We start from the raw sequence: 20,018 nt of genomic DNA on the forward strand, positions 1-20,018 counted from the left end.
GTCGATGCGGGAATAATTGCTTTAACTAAAAATATAAACTAGTTCTATTAAATTTCTTACTAAAAATAAAGTAGTTCTATAGTAAAATTTTAATTAGATCATCAAATCTCATATACCTAAATTTTCTTACTAAAAATAAACTAGTTCTATTAATTCAACTAGTTTAACTAAGCACTTACTATAAATATAAATAAACTAGTACTTACTAAAACTAAACTAGTTCAACTAGTTCTATTAATTTTCTTACTAATTCTATTAAACACTTACTAAAAAATAGTAAGAAAACAATATTGATTTTTTTCTCTCTAAACTAAACACTACTGCCCTAAATTGACTTCTACTTAGTTACCTAACCTAATTAACATCTACTTAGTTACCTAACCTACTTCCCTAACTAAAAAACATCTAATTAACAGTACCACTACTGCCCTAACCTAATTAACATCTACTTAGTTACCTAACCTAGTTAGTTTACCTAAATTAACCTAGCTAGTTCACTTAGTTAACCTAATGAAAAAATTCAACTAAATTAATTAACCTAGAGGGAGGAGGAGTGAGGAGGGAGGAGGTGTACCTCTCGGTGGAGGAGGGCCGGTGTGGGGGGGGCGCCGGTGGGGGAGGAGGGCCGGCACGGGAGGGCGGCCGACGGAGGAGGAGGCCGGCGTGGGGGAGGGTGGACGGCGGGGGAGGAGAGCCAGCGCGGGCGAGGGCGGCCGACGGGAGAAGACCGATGTGGGGGAGGGCGGCGCGCGGGGGAGGGCGGCAGCGACGGCGTGCGGCGGAGGCGCGCGAGTGAGAGTGTGTGATGGGGAGAGTGAGGTCGAGCGCGGGCCGGAGCGTGGATAAGGATCCCATAGTATTAGCGCTTGTATGTAGAAATCGCTACTGCTACGTTCAATAGCAGTAGGGCTTCCTACATACAAGTGTTACTAGTATGCCTGGCCTGCCGGCAATGGTCTGGCAATTGTAGTAGCGTGTTGTATGAACACGGCGCTACTGGTAAGTGCATAGCAGCAGCGCTTACCGTGTGCAAGCGCTACTGATAAGTAGCAACAACGGTTTCTTATAAAAAGCGCTACTACTAAGCTCCTGTATATGGGCATTTCCCTAGTAATGATGGCTAAGAAACCATAGCCATCTTTGATCAATGAGCTATTCTAGTAGAAGCTCACTAGGGACACATTGTTGTTTATGTATCCACACATGTATCTGAGTTTCCGATCAATACAATTCTAGCATGGATAATAAATGATTATCGTGAATAGGGAAATATGATAATAACTAATTTAGTATTGCCTCTAGGGCATATTTCCAACACGAGAACCCTCTCGCCACTATGATTACAGTCAATATGTGCCCATGTAGTTGCAGTCGAGTTATAACTTTTACAGTTGCATGTCTAGTGGTGAACATGCAACTGGCCCGGACAACTCTAACCCGGCCCTAGTAGCAGTGACATGCGTGCCCCTGATGTTGCAGTTGGATTACAACACTTGCATTTGCATGTCTAGTGATGCACATGCAATTGGCCCGACAACTGAATTTCGGTCGCTTTGTGCACATGCATTGTAGTCGGGTTACAACACTTGCATGTCCAGTAGTGCACCTGCAACTGGCCCTGACAACTCCCCACCTGACCAAAGTTGCAGTCAAGTACTGGCCCTGACAACGCTTGAAGTTGCATGTCTAGTGGTGGACATGCAAGTGGGTTGCAGCGACTTTGTGCCTGTCCAGTTGTAGTGGAGTTACAACACTTGCATTTGCATGTCTAATGATGGACATGGAACTAGCTCTGAGAACTCCCCACCGACCCCAGTTGCAGTCAGGTTACAACACTTGCAGTTGCATGTCTAGTGATGGACATGCAAGTGGCTCGACAACCCCCATATCGACCTGCAGTGGGGTTATAATGCTTGCAGTTGCATGTGTAGTGGTGGACATGCAACTAGTCCCCAATAACTCCTTCTCGACCCCAGACATAGTCCCTTTTCCCCCCTACAGTTGTAGTCGGGTTACAATGCTTGCAGTTGCATGTCTAGTGGTAGACATGCAACTAGCCCCAACAACTCCCTACCGCCCCCAGTTGTAGTCGCTTTGTGCACATGCAGTTGAAGTTGGTTTAAAATGCTTGCAATTACGTGTATAGTGATCGACATGCAATTGGCCCCAACAAGTCCCCTTCCAACCCTAGATACATACCGTTGCAGTGGCTTGTCTAATAATAGATTTGCTTGATTAAATATAAAAAACAATGATGTTGTACATTTGTGTTCTTTGTACAACAATAAAAAAATAGCAAGAGAAGAAGAAACCCATGCTGGAAAAAGATCTCGAGACCACTTTCGCAAAAAAAACTGGACACAAAAAAGAATTGAACACTTGTGTTCGGAGTTCAGCAGATTTGTGTTGGGGAACGCAGTAATTTCAAAAAAAATCCTACGCACACGCAAGATCATGGTGATGCATAGCAACGAGAGGGGAGAGTGTTGTCCATGTACCCTCGTAGACCATAAGCGGAAGCGTTATGACAACACGGTTGATGTAGTCGTACGTCTTCATGATCGACCGATCCTAGTACCGAAAGTACGGCACCTCCACGATCTGCACACGTTCGGCTCGGTGACGTCCCATGAACTCACGATCCAGCAGAGTGTCAAGGGAGAGCTTCGTCAGCACGACGACGTGATGACGGTGATGATGATGCTACCAGAATAGGGCTTCGCCTAAGCACCGCTACGATATGACCGAGGTGGATTATGGTGCAGGGGGGCACCGCACACGGCTAAGAGATCAATGATCAACTTGTCAGTCTATGGGGTGCCCCCCTCCCCGTATATAAAGGAGTGGATGGGGGGAGGGCCGGCCCTCTACTATGGCGCCCCTGGGGAGTCCTACTCCCATCGGGAGTAGGATTCCCCCTTTTCCATGTAGTAGGAGTAGGAGAGTAGGAGAGTAGGAAAGGGAAGAGAGAAGAGAAGGAAGGAGGGGGCGCCGCCCCTCCCCCTAGTCCAATTCGGACTAGGCCTTGGGGGCGCGCGGCCTGCCCTAGGCAGCCCCTCCCTCTCTCCCCTAAATCCCATTAGGGCCCATATACTCCCCGGGGGGTTCCGGTAACCCCCGGGTACTCCGGTTAATGTTCGAACTCACTCGAAACCATTCCGATGTCTAAACATAGTCATCCAATATATCGATTTTTATGTCTCAACCATTTCGAGACTCCTCGTCATACCCGTGATCACATCCGGGACTCCGAACAACCTTCGGTTCATCAAAACACATAAACTCATAATACCGATCGTCACCGAACGTTAAGCGTGCGGACCCTATGGGTTCGAGAACTATGTAGACATGACCGAGACATGTCTCTGGTCAAACCGCATAACAATATACGTTGTTCCCTTTGACATCGGTATGTTACTTACCCAAGATTCGATCGTCGGTATCTCAATACCTAGTTCAATCTCGTTACCGGCAAGTCTCTTTACTCGTTCTGTAAGGCTACATCCCGTAATTAACTCATTAGCTACATTGCTTGCAAGGCTTATATTGATGTGCATTACCGAGAGGGCCCAGAGATACCTCTCCGACAATTGAAGTCACAAATCCTAATCTCGATCTATGCCAACTCAACAAACATCATCGGAGACACCTGTAGAGCACCTTTATAATCACCCAGTTACGTTGTGACGTTTGGTAGCACACAAAGTGTTCCTCCGGTATTCGGGAGTTGCATGATCTCATAGTCATAGGAACATGTATAAGTTATTGACAAAGCAATAGCAACAAACTAAACGATCATCGTGCTAAGCTAACGGATGGGTCAAGTCAATCACATCATTCTTTAATGATGTGATCCCGTTAATCAAATGACAACTCATGTCTATGGTTAGGAAACATAACCATCATTGATTCGATGAGCTAATCAAGTAGAGGCAAACTAGTAACACTCTGTTTGTCTATGTATTCACACATGTACTAAGTTTCCGGTTAATATAATTCTAGCATGAATAATAAACATTTATCATGATATAAGGAAATATAAATAACAACTTTATTATTGCCTCTAGGCATATTTCCTTCAATTTGCTCTCTTCTTCTATCGTTCGCTGCTTGCGTATAGTAAAAGAAGAAAAAGAACGAATGATTGAACAACAAAGGCAGTGTTGCGTTTAAGTTCAGAAGAAAAAACAGTGTTGCATTTCCTGGGCCGTGACGGGCCGCTAGCGTGCAAACAAGGCCAAAACTGAAAACGGGCCGCCATGGCTGTAGACATCATTTATGCGGCAACTACACCAATCGAGATATGATTTTAATCCAATGGCTGTGATAGTGAATGAGACCAAATTAAAACTCAGCTAGCTGAGTTGTAGCAAATCCTTTTTTTCAATTATTAAGAAAAAGGACAAGGAAACACTCCTCCATTGAAAGAAATATGTAAAATAACATTCCAGGTTAACTATATATAATCTTATTTGTTGGAAGAAGTAGAGTGGTTGATGTGACTTTGTTTGAGTGTGACTAGCAAAGGGATGGCTCGCTCCCACCAACGGTCGTCTTGTCTCCTAGCTCCGGCCGCCGCCAGCGGCCCAATCCCCAGCTGTCGCGCCCCACACACCCAACCCCACACTCAGCCCCTCCCGCCGGTCCGTCACTCCGAGGGCCGTCGGCCAGATAACACATCAGGTCGGCTCAGCTTTGCTGCGGTCGTTTCTTCCCACTCTGCTACGGACGTGCCTCTTCCGGGTCGTTCGCGACCAGCTTCGGTGGATTTGGAGCCAGACAGTGACAGCTGGATTCAGGTCCACAACCAGCGTCGACTGCCCCATTATGTGGCCGCCCCCGCCGTCAATCAACCTGCCCGCTCCAAGCCTTGGATTCCCCGGTGGCTTTGGGGAAGATGCTTTAAGTGCCTAGGAGAGGGGCACCAAAAATCTAATTGCTCCGGCGAGATTCGCTGTCATAAGTGCTGGGTCTCGGGGCATCTCGCCCGTGACTGCTCTCTTTTCCCAGACCCGTCGCAGACTCTTCAACCCGCTCTCTCCAGATCCAATCGAGGCCCAGCCGCATCTGCCATCGCTCAACTCCCTCCATCATCTGCTCCGCGCCGCCGCCCCCAATCCCACCACCCCCCGCCTGCTCCGTCCAGCCGAACTCAATCCCGTCCTCCGCCGCCACTCAACATGGAGCACTACCCTCCGCTGGCCCATCAACGCTTTCCTGGTGAGCTCCTCACCCATGGTGATCCGGATCTGCGGCCCGAGAGGGGCGGCGGCATCGTCGCGCGCACACCGGGGATGGAGGCGCTCGAGGCGGATTTTTGCAATAGGGCGCTTCTCGCTACGGTGGGAGGGAGAAGGCCGGCGGTTTCCCCGGAGGCTCTGGTCCAGTCTCTCGCCAGGATCTGCGGCGTCGAGAGGAGGCATGTTAGGGTCGAGGTCACCCACCCGGCGGACTTCTTCATCACATTCGCCTCCAACGCGGACTGCGACAACGTCTTCTCGTTCTCCGGCAAGCTACGCTGTGCGGGTGCACCTATCTCCTTTCAGAGGTGGCACCGGTGTGCTTAGGCCTCCGGCGGCATGCTTGATTTCTTCTGCAAGCTGGGGATCGAGGGGATGCCGGCTAGCGGGTGGGAGAGTGGGGTCATCAGTCATCTTGTCAACAATCTGAACGGCCAACTGGTGGAAATCTTGCCGCCAGATGACCGTTGGCAGCTGGTGGTCACCGCCTGGATGAGGAATCCTTCGAGCATTCCTAGGATCTACGACATGGAGGTTCCGGAGCCGGTTGGCCAGCCGGACTCGCTCGAGGAGGAGTTCCATGTGTCGACGCCACATCCCTCGCCTCCAACTGAGCGACCAACACTGGTCCACCCTCTCATCATCCATGTCTTGGATGTGGTAGACAGCACCGTCCCCTACCTCCAATTCAGACCCAATTTTGAGCCGGATGAAGATGAAGACCTCACCAGGAGGCACGACTACTCCAGAAGTTGCCTCCGGGGCAGAATTGATGGCACAGGCCAGGGAGGGCCATACTCTGGTGCTCACCCATTTGGTGGACCGGGTGGGTACGGCATGGCGGGTGACTGGGGCGGTGGACGCCGTGTCAATTGTGTCCTTCCACCGGCGGGTGGCTTGGCGCTATCTCGGGCTCTGTATGTCTCTGGTTCACAGCTCACATCTGGAGGAGCTTCGATGGCAAGTAACAATGACATGGTCTGCGCTGGGGATACACTTTGCTCCTTGTCCTCGACAGTGGTCGGCTCGAGAGCGGTCGTTTCCACGCCTAAAGTGCAGCTCTCGACCGCACCGACGGCAGTGGGCTCGGGAGCCCTGGTCTCCACTCCAACCCTGGACCGGGCTGCCCTTGGGGTCACAGCAGCGCCACGTAGGCTATCTTTCAGTCCTCAGCCTGCTGGTGCTGGCACGCCGGAGTTGGACAGGGACGGTTTACACGCAAGTGGTGTGCAGATTCAGGCCTTAACGGCTCTCAATTCGCACTCTATAGCGGACAATATTCCCGCGCCAGAGATGGATCTAATAGAGGACCATTCTGAGACAGCTCCAGTGGGGCAAGATGATACGGAGGAAGGGGGGAGTCGCAAGGAAGAGGAGACCAGGATACTCATTCTGGAGCAGACACAGGACCTCTCCATCCAATTCCCTCGCCAGCGTGATGCTAGCCAGAGCCCTGCACGTACTCCTATCGCCGTGCCTTTGGCTGAGCACCAGTTACTTCCGCCTGCGATGGCCGGCCCTCTATCTGCAGAGGAGACGCTGATGCAAGGTCTCGGGCTCACCCCTGCCCCATCAATCCTGGGACCATGGCCTACAAATTCTGCACCGACGCGTAGAAAGAAGATACTTCCGCCAAACTTCACCCCGAGGAGAAGCGCCCGGCTGTGCAAGGCTGCAGGAGGGACTAATCTGGGGCCAGTGCGGCGCGCTCAAGCTATTTTGCTCCGACATATGGGCGTCATTCAGGCAGAAGAGCAGGTATCTGATGAAGCCCTGGAAGAATACATCAAGCTTTTTGACAAGCCATTGGCGCCACAGCATGTCAAGGCGGTGATAGCTCTCTTTGCACCGGATGAAGTCGACTTTGATGAACCAATGCAGCCAGAATTCAGCGCTTTCTCTCTTCCTGACGCCGTGGAGCCCTGTGGTGCCTAGGTGTGTGTGGGGCTTTAGTGGCTTTCTGTCTCTGTTATGGACATGTCCCTAGGTGTGTTAGTTTGGAATGTAAGGGGGCTTAATAGCCCGGCGAGGAGGTGTTCCATCAGACTATTCTCGCAATCCTACAACATCTCATTAGTGTGCTTTCAAGAATCTAAATTGGCTTTGGTGAATGCTGCGGTGGTGTGCGAAACTCTTGGCCCTGCCTTTGATGGTTTTGACTATCTGCCGGCTGACGACACGAGAGAGGGAATTATATTAGCCTGGAAATCCAATAAGCTACGGCTCTCCAACATTCAGAAGGATGAGTTCATGATTTCTGCTCGCGTGCTCTCACTAGAGGATGGTAAAGTATGGATGGTGTCATCGGTGTATGGGCCACAAGGCCAGGATGATAAATTGCGTTTTCTGGAACAACTTGTGCTTTTTGGTGAGCAAGTGCACATGCCTTGGATTATAACTGGGGATTTTAACTTGACATGCTCGGAGTTGGAGCGCAGCTCTGGGAGAGGTAACAAGAGACTCATGTCCAAATTTAGACACTCTATCAACAAGCTGGGACTGCATGATATGCCAATGATGGGTAGGCGGTACACTTGGTGCAATCAACAAGAACAACCCATTATGGCCAGGCTGGACAGAGTGCTTTTCAACAATGCTTGGGAAGATTTGCTCCCCTTCAGTGATCTTATCCCGCTCAGTTCTAATATCTCGGATCACACGCCACTGGTGCTCTCTTGTTCGACAGCTAGGCCGCGGGCTGTCCGTTTCCGGTTTGAGAATTTCTGGTGCAAACTTCCTGGGTTCATGGAGGTTGTTAGGGAAGCATGGGGACAGGAGACCCCGGGCCGCGATCCGATGAAGATTTTCAAAATCAAGTTGCAACGCACGGCAAAAGCCTTAAGGAGTTGGGGTCAAAGGAACCTGAGCCGGCTAAATCTTCAGTTCCTGATCGCAAGTGAGGTCATTTTGAGACTCGATGCGGCGCAAGAGGCCAGGCCGTTGTCGAGGGAAGAGCGTAATCTAAAAGCTTTTCTCAAGGGTAAATGTCTAGCATTTGCTTCTCTGGAGAGGGTGCGCTTGAGGCAGCGGGCAAGGGTGCGTGACCTGAAGGAGGGGGATGCAAACTCCAAATACTTCCATATGAAAGCTAACGGGAGACGCAGAAAACACTTGATTCCTTACCTCAGGGCGGGCAACCTGACGGTCACGAGTAATGAAGACAAACTGAACATGGCAACCCAGTTCTTCAGTAATCTGATGGGCACCACAGATCGCAGAGGCCGCACCATTAGCCTTGAGGATCTTGACTTGGGGCGTTTGTCGCCTGCTATGGCCAATAGTCTGGAAACCCCATTCATGGAGGAAGAGGTTAAGAAGGTCATCATGGACATGCCCTCGGATAGGGCGCCGGGGCCGGATGGGTTCTCGGGGTTATTCTTCAAGGTGTGCTGGGAAATCATAGCACCTGATCTCATGTCAATTATGCGAGCTCTGTATGATGGTTGTTTTTACTCCTTTGGTGATCTCAATTCCTCCATTATCACTCTGCTGCCAAAGAAATCAGACTCCCTGGAGGTTAGCGATTTCAGGCCCATTAATCTCATTCATGGGGTGGCAAAGATTTTTGCCAAGGTGCTAGCTGTTCGTGTCACCCCCCTCCTGCCCACTTTAATATCACAAGCCCAGACTGCTTTCGTATGCAAACGCAATATGCACGAGAACTTCAAATTTGTGCGCAATGCGGCCAGATGGCTCCATCAGAAACGCAAGCAAGCCATACTTTTGAAAATTGACATTTCCAAAGCTTTTGATACACTGTCTTGGGAATTCCTTCTTGAAGTGCTGACGAACAGAGGGTTCAGCAGAAGGTGGTGTTCTTGGGTTTGTGGATTGTTGTCTACTGCATCCTCCTCTGTTTTGATTAATGGTGAATTAGGCCAACCATTTTCTCTGGGTCAAGGAGTCAGGCAAGGCGATTCACTTTCGCCTACTTTGTTCATCCTTGCCATGGATACTCTTCACAGCATGCTGCAGTGGGCGGTTCAGCATAAGTTACTCTCTGATTTTGGATGCAACTCCAAGATGCCGAGGGCTTCCATCTTCGCAGATGATGCTATCTTGTTTTTCAGGCCGGTGCATGCCGACTTACAGACCATATCTAGTATTCTGAAGCTCCTTGGTGAAGCCGCGGGTCTGAGGATTAACTTGTATAAGAGTACTATCACAACCATCCGTTGCGACGAAGGGGTTGCAGCAGCTGTGGAGGAGCATTTCCAGTGCAGGAGGCAACAATTCCCTATCCAATATTTGGGCCTACCCCTCTCCATCTTCCGATTGCGACGCCAAGATCTCCTCCCACTCATCGATAAATTCTCAGGAAAATTGAAAGGATGGAAGCCAAAGATGCTTGCTGTTGCGGGCCGTCTAACTCTCACTCGCTCGGTCCTCATGGCCCTGCCCTTACACTGGATGGCTGTACTCCCTTTGCCGGCTTGGGTCATCGAGATCATTAATAGGCGTTGCCGTGGATTTATTTGGAAGGGTGAACAGGAGATCAATGGTGGTCATGGTCTACTGCCTTGGTCCAGAGTTTGCTTGCCTTTGGAGATGGGAGGGCTCGGTATTATCAACCTCAAGTGGTTCGGCATGGCACTGCGTTGCAAATGGCCTTGGTTAAGATGGGACACTGAGGAGAGACCCTGGATGTTGTTCCCTGATGATAATGAGAAGGACGTGGAACTCATTTTCAGAACAGCTTGTCGCATTAGCCTAGGTAATGGCGAGAGAGCGAAGTTCTGGACGGACAACTGGCTCCCGGATGGAAAGTCGATTGCTACCTCGGCACCAGCTCTGTTCTCGTTTGTCAAGAACAAGGACAAGTCAGTGAGTGATGCTTTGCTTGGTCGGGCCTGGGTTAGAGACATCTCAGGAGGTTTGACACTGACTGCTTTGGCCCAATACCTGAGGATATGGGAGATTGTTCAGTCTACAACACTCATTTCTGGAACTAGGGACCAACCGATCTGGAAGCTCACCAAGGACCACCAGTTCTCCGTCAAGAGCGTATATCAGTTGTTCTACCTCGCGAACATCCGCTTTGCTTGCCACAAGCTGATCTGGAAATCCAAAGCACCGCCGCGGTGCAAGTTTTTTATGTGGCTTGCTGTACACAGAAGATGTCTGACGGCGGACAATTTGGAAAAAAGAAACTGGCCATCTAATGGCATCTGCCCTTTGTGCTGTTCTGCGCCTGAAACATGCTCGCACCTATTTGTGCACTGTCAGTTTACCAGACTAGTCTGGCTGCGGTTCAGGACATGGACTAGGGCTGATTTCTTGATCCCGGAAGTCAATTTCAGTACAACTGAAGACTGGTGGCTGAAGGCGAGGGAGGGAATCCCGAAACCAATGAGGAAGAACTTTGATACAATTGTCATTCTTGTACACTGGAGGATCTGGAAGGAAAGGAACGCGAGGATATTTGATAATGCGAGTTGCACAGCAGACAAAGTTCGGGACTTGGTAATTGAGGATATAGGCATTTGGAGATCCGCGGGCTGTATCAGCGACCTGACGGCCTGAACTGGCTTGCCTGCATGCTTTGCTTGCAGCTTATTTTCCCACTATGGTACCGTGCTGTAATGTGGTGTAACAGCTCTAGTTCTCCTAGACTGTTACCGTCATGTACTATCTCTGTTTTTCCCTATCTAATAAATTCGGCCACTGGCCCTTCGAGAAGAAGTAGAGTGGTTGGAGGAGTTGTCATTGCGGTGTAACCAATCATGTTTGGACCAAATGTCTCAACCATCAAGTGAAGTAAAAAAGAGGAATTTATTCCGCCCACCGCAAAATTTTAAACTGGCCCATCTTCCTCGGGATGTTTTGCTTCCACATAGTTCGCAGATGCAACGACAACACGTGCATGTGTACACCCTCAGAAAATACACCGTATATCATCATACGATAAAATTCAACACGTATGCTTGCTTCTTCCCGACCTCATCGTCAGGGACTGTGACGCCCGTGAGGACGAGAGAACCTTGGGCAAAACCAGCTCATAGTTGTAGTCCCTCGGGGACCCTTGATGCAGGCACAACCTGCTGCTCCATGGCGATTGATGACCTTACCACGGCGTGAGGTGAAACTGGAACTGCTGGCGACATGAACGACTATGGCTCACATCCATGCATCTTGCGACTCGGGTGCGGTATCTCGGGTGTCGGCCGAGCTTCCTTGGGTGCACAAACGCGAGGAAAAACCGTGCCGAAAGGTTTGGAAGCCACCGCATTCTCCGCATGAAATTTTCCATTAGATCGGACTGGATGTTTATTATTGGGCCCGAATATCTCGGGAACGTTCGATCTGGGGGACCCCCAGCGGACGAATCATTCGATATGTGAGGAACTCTCCAGTGAACGAAATCAGTCATGTCGAGTGTTCGCACTAGGAACGATCCACTAGGAATCCCCCAGGGCGACTACCTGCTAAAAGAAGTTATTTTCGGAAAAGAATGCATGGACAAAAAAATCTTATAAAGAAAAAGGGACAGAGAAATAAATTTATATTTTATCATGTTGTAAATGTATAGAAAAATGTGATATTATAATTTTAAAAACTACCATCCTCTAATATACAAAATTACCAAGATTTATTTAAAAAAATGGGATGATGGCAAGTTCAAGACAAAATAAAACATGGCAAAAAATATGATTGCCATGGTACACTAATTTGCCGTGTGGGTTGAACCAAAAAATCATATAGTTGCCAAGTGAGCATTATTATTTTTCCATGTCCTGGAAAAAAGAAAGTATTTGGAATTGACATGTGACCATAAAAAGTAATTTTAAAAGTTGCCCATGTGTGTAAAACGAAATTCATAGGGTTGACATGTGAGCATGAAAAGTATGTTATAAATTTTGCCATGTGTTCGGAAAAAGTTTTGTGAAAATGCCATGTCACTATATAATTATCGGAAATTGTAATTTCGTCCTCACCTTGTCGATAGATCCGAACGAGTTCGGCTCCAGCACTCCACCTTCCACCCGCTTTTTATTTTTCGCAAAAAAAATCAGCGGCGGTGGGATTCGATCATTGCACCTGCTGCATGCCTTCCACTACTGGTAACCAGCCCAGCTAAGTCTTTTATATGATAAAACATATGTTACATTTCCTTTCATCGTATAACTGCTCCTTTGCATCTACAGCCAAAAAATTGGAAAATAAATTTGATGTTGTGTGTGGGGTGCCTTTGGACTCGGACTTGAGTCTCTCGCAACTAAGCTCTGGCCCATTAACCAGCTCACTTAAATTACTTTTGTTGTCTTACCCCCTAATTTTATGTTTTTAAATAGCCTGTTGGTATACACTAGGCAGTTTCCATACATAGCATTAAAAATATTGTTGTCTCTCCACATTATGGTAGTATGTCTTGTTGTCTTGCTCCCATTTCTACCTTGTTCGAGGAATGTAAATAATGGACTAAAAAATTAAGAGGGTTGAAATGGGAGCACGCAATCCTTGCTCCTATTATGGTAGCATGTTTCTCTCCATTTCAAAACCAGGAGTACGCAACCAATGCACGCCATCGGGCTCTTGGAGTTGATAACTTAGGCACATAAATCACGATAACTTTGCCCCATGGATAAAAGTTATTGAAAACATACCATCGATAATTTCTTTGTAAATAGCATGATAATATACACTCCCGGACTTGGTAACTTAGGAATAAACACCATAATAACTTTCATCCTTGGAAAAAAGTTGTTGAAAACATACTCCGGTAACATCTGTGTAAATAACATGGTAATATATGATTCTAGACCTGATAACTTAGGTACAAACACCATGATAATTTTGACCCGTGAAAAAAAGTTGTTGAAAACATACTCTGATAACTTGTCTTGTGTAAATAGCATGATAATATAGGATCCCGGTCCTGATAACTTGGGTACAAACACCACGATAACTTTGACCCATGAAAAAAAATTGTTGAAAACATACAACCGATAACTTCTTTGTAAATAGCATGACAATATACACTCGCGGACTTGATAACTTAGGTATAAACACCACGATAACTTTGACCTGTAAATTTTTTTATTGAAAACATACTCCAGTAACATATGTGTAAATAACATGGTAATATAGGATTCCGGGTCTGATAACTTAGGTACAAACACCACGATAACTTTGACCCATGAAAAAAAGTTGTTGAAAACATACTCTGATAACTTTTTGTGTAAATAGCATGATAATATAGGCTCCCGGCCCTAATAACTTAGGTACAAACACCATGATAACTTTGACGTGAAAAAATTTGTTGAAAATATACCACTGATAACTTCTCGTGTAAATAACATGAGTTGATAACATGGAAAATGTTGTTAAAAAATACCTCTCAATAACTCATGTGTGAACAACATGATAATACACGCACATGAGAGCTGATAACTCATATACAAATATCGCGGTAATTTTTTGACCGAGGGGATGAAAATTATTGAAAAAGATACCCCCGATAACTTTTGTGCAACATGGTAATATACACAACAAAGCTGATAACTCACTGCAAACATCGTAGTCACTTTTTGACCCCTCGGACAAAAGTTTGTTGAAAACTTACCCCCGAAACTTTTGTGTAAATGACACGGTAACTTGTGTATGACAGATGTGATAACTCATGTAGCCCGGATGTGGTAACTTTTGGTCCGAAAAAAGTCATTAGAACATATCAACATAGGATCTAGTTTCGAAGATCTCGTCGAGATGATTTTTTTTGTGAAGACAGTATTTCATTTGGGGCGACGGTTTGAGCTACAAAACATTTTGAAGTTTGAAAAAAAAATCTAGGATGACATCAGCTTTTCGTCCTTCAGTGCATATATGCATGTAATTAGAGGGAAGAGTGCACGTGAAAGTAAAATTAGTCATTCTAATGCATGCATATATATAATTAAAGTGAGGTAAGGATTGTTCTTGACTATTGCTAAAATCCGAACGTTTGGTAGTTATAAAAGTCCTATAATTATTTTTCAAACTTTGACATGAGTTGAGAACAAAAAAATCATAGAGTTCTCCATGTGCGTGATCAATTTCTTGTAATACAATTTGTGATGATTTGGAATCCCCCCCCCCCCAATTTGCCATGTTGAACTAATTGACATAGTACATAATGCTATTAATAAAAAGAATTGTCCATGCTATTTACAAAAAAAATGATATGATGCACACAAAAAAACTTTCCATGATTCCAAAAAATGATAATAGAGACAACATGCATGTGTAGTTTCGCCATGATGACAAGTATGGTATAAAAATTGCTATGATGAAATAGAAACCAATTACAATGGCAAAAACACATCTTAATTCATCACGGAGACAATTAAAACTTGCCATGTTCTAATCAGTAAAATTGCCAATGAATAAAAAATGTGCATGGCAAGATTATGGAAACCTATTCTCTAAAAAATAGTTAAAGTTCCAAAAATTAAAGTACTACCCACCCGTCTCTTGATCCAGTTCTGTGGAACCAAAAAAGGTTCGTTGAATAACCCACGGGTAGGTCGCATGCCAAACAACCACAAAATGAACGACGACAACAGGATACACACATGTTCGGTGGACAATCTGCACAAATCACAACGCGCTTTGATCGAATGGCTAGAAATGTGAATTATATGTATATCTCATCTAGTTGAGTTTTAGCAATTCCAAATAAATAGAACACACAACTTTTGACACTTTATAGGCTGACAAAAAAATTAGAAACAATATAACCTCTTAATTTATGAAGAAGAAAAACAAGAAAAAAAGAATGTAAAAATTTACAAAAGGATAAGAACAAAATAAAATAACAAAAGAAAAAGAAAAGCCTTATGAGCCATCACTCTAATCTCCTCGGAAATGAGTCCAACTACCCTTTTACTCTCTCAACTAGCTGAAAAGAACGAGCACAAAATAAGAACGAATAGCCTGCTAGTAGAAGACAAAGAAAAAAGAGAAACGGCCCGTGGAACATAACAATGGCTCACGTTCCGTATGAAACGAGCAGAAAAAGCAAGCCAAGGCCTGGCCAGGCACTGAAACGTCTGAAGAAAAAGACATTTGGAAAACAAAAGTTCAAAGAGAAAGAACACCTGGACTGATAGGCTACACGAGAGGAAGAAAAACACAGCTAGAACTGGAGCACCAGAACGAGCATCCATCTAAGGCATCTCCCTTCCCTCAATTTTTTTTTAAATAGCACGAATGAATTAAGGGCATGTACAATGGTGTTATCTTAGGATTGCCACGTAGAATAAATAATGAGATGAAGGAGAAAGAACTCATAGAAAAATGATTGTTTTATCTTATTTAAGAAAAGACAAGAGATGATCTTTTAGCATAATATGTCTCATCATGTTTTTAAAAATAGCTAGTTATTGAAGATAAGATTAAGAGATGACCCATTGTAAACATGTTTTTTTTTGTTATCTCTAAATTATATGCAAAATTTAAGATAAGACTATCTTATCAACCATTATACATGCCCTAAGTTGCAGTACTCTGTTTTGGCTTTCTGCGTTGTTGTAAAAAGACCGGCATATCACGAGTTCAGTATTAGGCTATTAGCTAAAGAAATTCCTACGAGAAATGAAAACACTTCAGAAGAAAATGGATTCTTAAGAAGTTACACAGACATACCGACGATGCTCCTCCTCTTACTTCATTTCTAGCACTGAAGTTTAATTCCAACTAACTCTGTCAACTGTTCGAGACATATTGGTTGAAGGTATCTTTTGGGCACCATGAATTCATAAATACCGTTGCCTGGAGCTCTGTCAGTAGTTCATTTCTTAAGCTGCTTCGCTCAGAAAATACAGTGTCAAAATTTTGGAGCACATTCAGTCCGGTGAGTCTTGTTTCCTCGTGTTTTGAGCCTTCTATACTGCGAGGAGGCACACCATCCATACCAGCTACGTTTAGTGCCAAAAATCGTACGTTTAGTGCCAGACCGTTCATTGAAAAAACATGTTAGTATTAGAATTTGGCCTATAACGTTTACTGGTAATATGACATGATACTGAAAGCTCTCATGTGCTCTGCAATTGTAGACATCAAGGCAAGACTTGCGACCAGGTGACAAAAACAAAATCTAGTGGCTCAATAAAAACCCACTATAGCTGTCAGTTTTAATAGATCCAGATAAGCAACAACACTCCGAAAGGTTTAACTGCTAATCACAAATTTTGGGAATACAAAAGCTGGTAAAACCAGCCAGGGGTTTACAATCGCCTGCAGTTGTTTTGACATCCTCCGCTTCTTCAGTTCTGGGCTGCCGCCGCCGGTGGCTGCTGCTGAGCACGAGGTGCTTGAGCCTGCTGCTGCCCTGCCGGCGCTGGTACCGGCTGCTGGGATGAACTCCCTTGTGGCTGCTGCGCTGGGGGCGCCAGCATTGGCCGGTATGGTGGATACTGGGGTGGGTACGGCATGCGAGGCGGGGCCATGTAACCGCCGCCATATGGTGGGGGTGGGTAGTATGGAGGGTACTGAGCACCCTGGTAGTAAGGCGGCAGCGGCGGACGCATAGGATAGCCCTGTCCTGAGCTGCTTGACGCCTGAGCTTGCCCGGCATGCTGTGGCCCTGCCTTGCTGCCATCGCCTTCCTGCGACCTGACTACAGCACCCATCCTCTGTGGGTCCATTGAAGGGTACATCCGCTGATCCACCGCTGGCGGTGGTGGGATGTTGAAGTAGCCCGATCCTTGTGGTGCCACTTGCTGTTGGCCCTCCATCCCAGGTGGCTGAGGCTGGTCGCTGCTATGCTGCTGGGATATGACAGCCCTAGGGAGCAATCCTCCATGGGATACATGGCCTTGCCTCCCAGCCTCGTCATCATCTTGCCTTGGGGCTTGAGGCTTGCCCCACATGAGCTTCAGGCGCACACCCTTGATGACTAGCTTGTTAGCAAGCTCCTCTGCAGCTCTCTCAGCACCTTCTCTTGTTGTGTATGTCACAAATGCACAAGCACGCTGGATTACCATCCTGATGGATTCGATCTCACCATGTGCATAAAACTGATCCCTCAAATCCTGCTCACTGACTCGGTTATCAAGTCCACCAATGTAGAGGGTCCTTATAGTCTCATCATCTGGTGGCTGCAGAGATGGCATCTCACCTGCCTTACCCAAAAGCTTGAGAGCCACTGGGTCATTAACTCTGTAAAGAGTAAGAAGGGAACATCAGAAACCAAACCAAAGATTTAAGTGAAGTGTGCACATCAAGATATTCACTCAAGAGTCAACAAGGAGGAGCAATTGATCTACTGCTACTGCTTGGTATAACGGAAGTTCAATTAGGTTGAGATACCATTTTAAATAGCTACAAGCTCAGTTCTTATCTAAGTTTAGACAGCTTTAATCCCCAGATAAATGGATGTACGATAATTTTCTTCAGTTAATGCCCAAATTCAGATCAGCCACATACAAGTTTAAATGTTTATTAATCCTGCAGTTGCTTTTTCCATCCTCAGGAAACATGAAAGAGAATTGAGTTTAGTGGTGCAATCACATCATACTCTAAACATAACTTGAAACTATAGGTCAAAACAACAGAGGAAGTGAGATTAATCTGCTTATTTGGATAAGTCGGCTAAGATCCAACTACAAGGCTATTAAAGGAGAATCATTGCATGATATGATGGTTCTTGCCAGACACTCTAAAAGAAGTGTGCAATATTATGGACATATGAACATGCCATATATATCAAGGACACTCAATTTCAGAAAACAAAGTACAGCAACATGTCAATGTCTAAAAGCTAATCTGAGGTTGCTACAGGAAGTTTTAACTCATATGTCGTGATTATGAAAAACTACCTGTCAATGCTATACGGAAAAATTGCAGAGAACTAAAAGCATATACCTCAATTTCGTAGGCACAATAAAATCACATACCCATAGTAGCGATCTTTGATGTTCTGCTGGGATAACTCCCCTGTCTCAGGCATCTCGTGGCGATATGGGCACTCAGCACCTCTTGTACATTCACCCCGCACATAGAAACTGCAAACATGAGCTCGGTTCCTCTTGTAATATGGTGAAGTCCTCTGAAGCTTCAGAATGGTATCATTTGGACGGGCCTTTCCATATGAAGAGTCATAATCTATGCCAGCTGCAGCCTGCATACATATAAAGCATGAACTTCCATTCGGAGGAACTAATCATAGATTCAAGAGGCAGGCACAAGAAGTTGAGCATGGGTGACATAAGCAGATAAATTGTACAAGGCAGTATGGAAAATCAGAGTACAGTTAAAAGATATTGTGGTTATTAGTTATCAATATACTTTAAGCGCATCCATCTCACTAAGTTTTAGTAGATCATTGCAAGTCACAATGAAATTTGGTTTTTAGTGTCATCCTGTCATAAAACCAGTGATTTAGACATGCTCACTGCAGTAGATATGGAAGTTAAGTATCACTCCATCCCAAATTACTTGTCGCAGAAATGGATAGAAAATAGATGTATCTAGAACTAAAAATACATCTAGATATAAGCAAAATCACATCTAGTAAATGATGGCAGCAAGATTGTGATGAAAAATAAAACATACCTTACGATCATGCTCTTCTGCAAAGTACTCACGGTTGACATCACTCCTTGGAATTGCATCATTCGAATTGATCGCGAGTGCCGTATCGCGAACCTGAACTGGCAGACCATATTCAAGGTCCAGAAGGCAGACCTGGCAGACGTTTTTCAACTTGCAGCACGTCTGGCAGATCTCTGTCTTCTTGTACCTTGCATCCCGACCAGGTCTCCAACGGAAGACAGTAAAAGGACGCGCACAGATCTTGCATTCCTTGTCATATTCTGCTCTGAGCTGCCAACGCAAACAGGAAAACTGGTAAATAATCCGTCTTACAAAGAACTGAAGCAATAGAGAACAAGGAGCAGTTCACAGAAACAAAAAAAAAAGCTTTAACTGCAGATGTTTTCACATCCACTGCATGTTTAATTGTACCCCTAAACCATCTGATTGATACCTTCTTTCTGTTTTGCTATCCAGTTAACTGCTTACATCTAATTTACCCATAGATAGACACAACCGCAGGGACAGGTAAACAACCACACATGTAACCAAGCAGACCAATCCACCCCGAGCTACCGATTTGATACTTGGTAAAAAATTCTACAACGTGGCAACTACAACAACACAACCAATCTGTTCAGTTCAGCCGAGAGCTACTGATATCGATTTTATTTAAAAAATCCTAAAACGCGGAGAAGTTCTAAACGAAGCGCACGCCAGCGAGACAGACGCTAGCTTCGACTCCGATCTACTCCCCAACGTAGAGACAAACAACCGCACCGAGCAGATCGCGGCGGCGCGCACAAAATCGCGCCGACGCCACAGCCGGACCAGCAACCGAGCGCGCGAATCGACAAGGTAGGGTTAGGGTTTGGGGGGGAGGGGAGGGGAGGGGGCGCGCGACGCGTACCATGCGGACGTAGGGGTTGTCGCCGAGGCACGACTCGCAGATGATGGGGAAGTCCGACCGCTCCCAGCCGTCGGCCTGCGCGTCCCGCAGCAGCCGGTGCGCCATCGCCGCCGCCGCCGCCGATGCAGTCGCCGAGAGGCAGCGAGAGCGAGAAGGGAGCGCACGGGACGAGACCTCGATTCGATTAGACGACCGCGACGCGCTATCGGGCTCTCTCTTTCTCGTCTGGCCTGGGTGGGTTGGCTGCCTCTATTTAAATGGGCTTGGGTCATCCGGGCCTTAGTCGGCTTCTAAGACGTAGGCCCGACCGACATACGGATTGCAAGGGCCCAGATAGTCAGCCAATATTGGGTAGT

At 46.2% G+C, this 20,018-nt stretch overlaps 1 protein-coding gene across 1 annotated transcript; it reads right to left on the minus strand.

Moving 5' to 3' along the window:
- Window positions 1-16,299: 16,299 nt before the first annotated feature.
- On the minus strand, window positions 16,300-19,902 carry LOC123151931 (zinc finger CCCH domain-containing protein 40). The gene is made up of 4 exons (XM_044571560.1): window positions 19,663-19,902; window positions 18,774-19,043; window positions 18,116-18,339; window positions 16,300-17,378 (listed from the first exon to the last, which is right to left on the minus strand). The coding sequence occupies exons 1-4, from the start codon at window positions 19,765-19,767 to the stop codon at window positions 16,484-16,486; spliced, it is 1,494 nt and encodes a 497-aa protein (XP_044427495.1). The 5' UTR covers window positions 19,768-19,902; the 3' UTR covers window positions 16,300-16,483.
- Window positions 19,903-20,018: the final 116 nt, after the last annotated feature.

The sequence above is a fragment of the Triticum aestivum genome, chromosome 7A, assembly GCF_018294505.1.
Source record: "Triticum aestivum cultivar Chinese Spring chromosome 7A, IWGSC CS RefSeq v2.1, whole genome shotgun sequence".
NCBI classification, from domain to species: Eukaryota; Viridiplantae; Streptophyta; class Magnoliopsida; order Poales; family Poaceae; genus Triticum; species Triticum aestivum.

Coding starts and splice junctions, on each gene's coding strand:
- LOC123151931 (XM_044571560.1), bottom strand. CDS start 19,767: ATGGCGCACCGGCTGCTGCGGGACGCGCAGGCCGACGGCTGGGAGCGG. Junction 19,044..19,662: donor ACAACCCCTACGTCCGCATG/GTACGCGTCGCG, acceptor TTGCGTTGGCAG/CTCAGAGCAGAATATGACAA. Junction 18,340..18,773: donor CAGAAGAGCATGATCGTAAG/GTATGTTTTATT, acceptor ATATGTATGCAG/GCTGCAGCTGGCATAGATTA.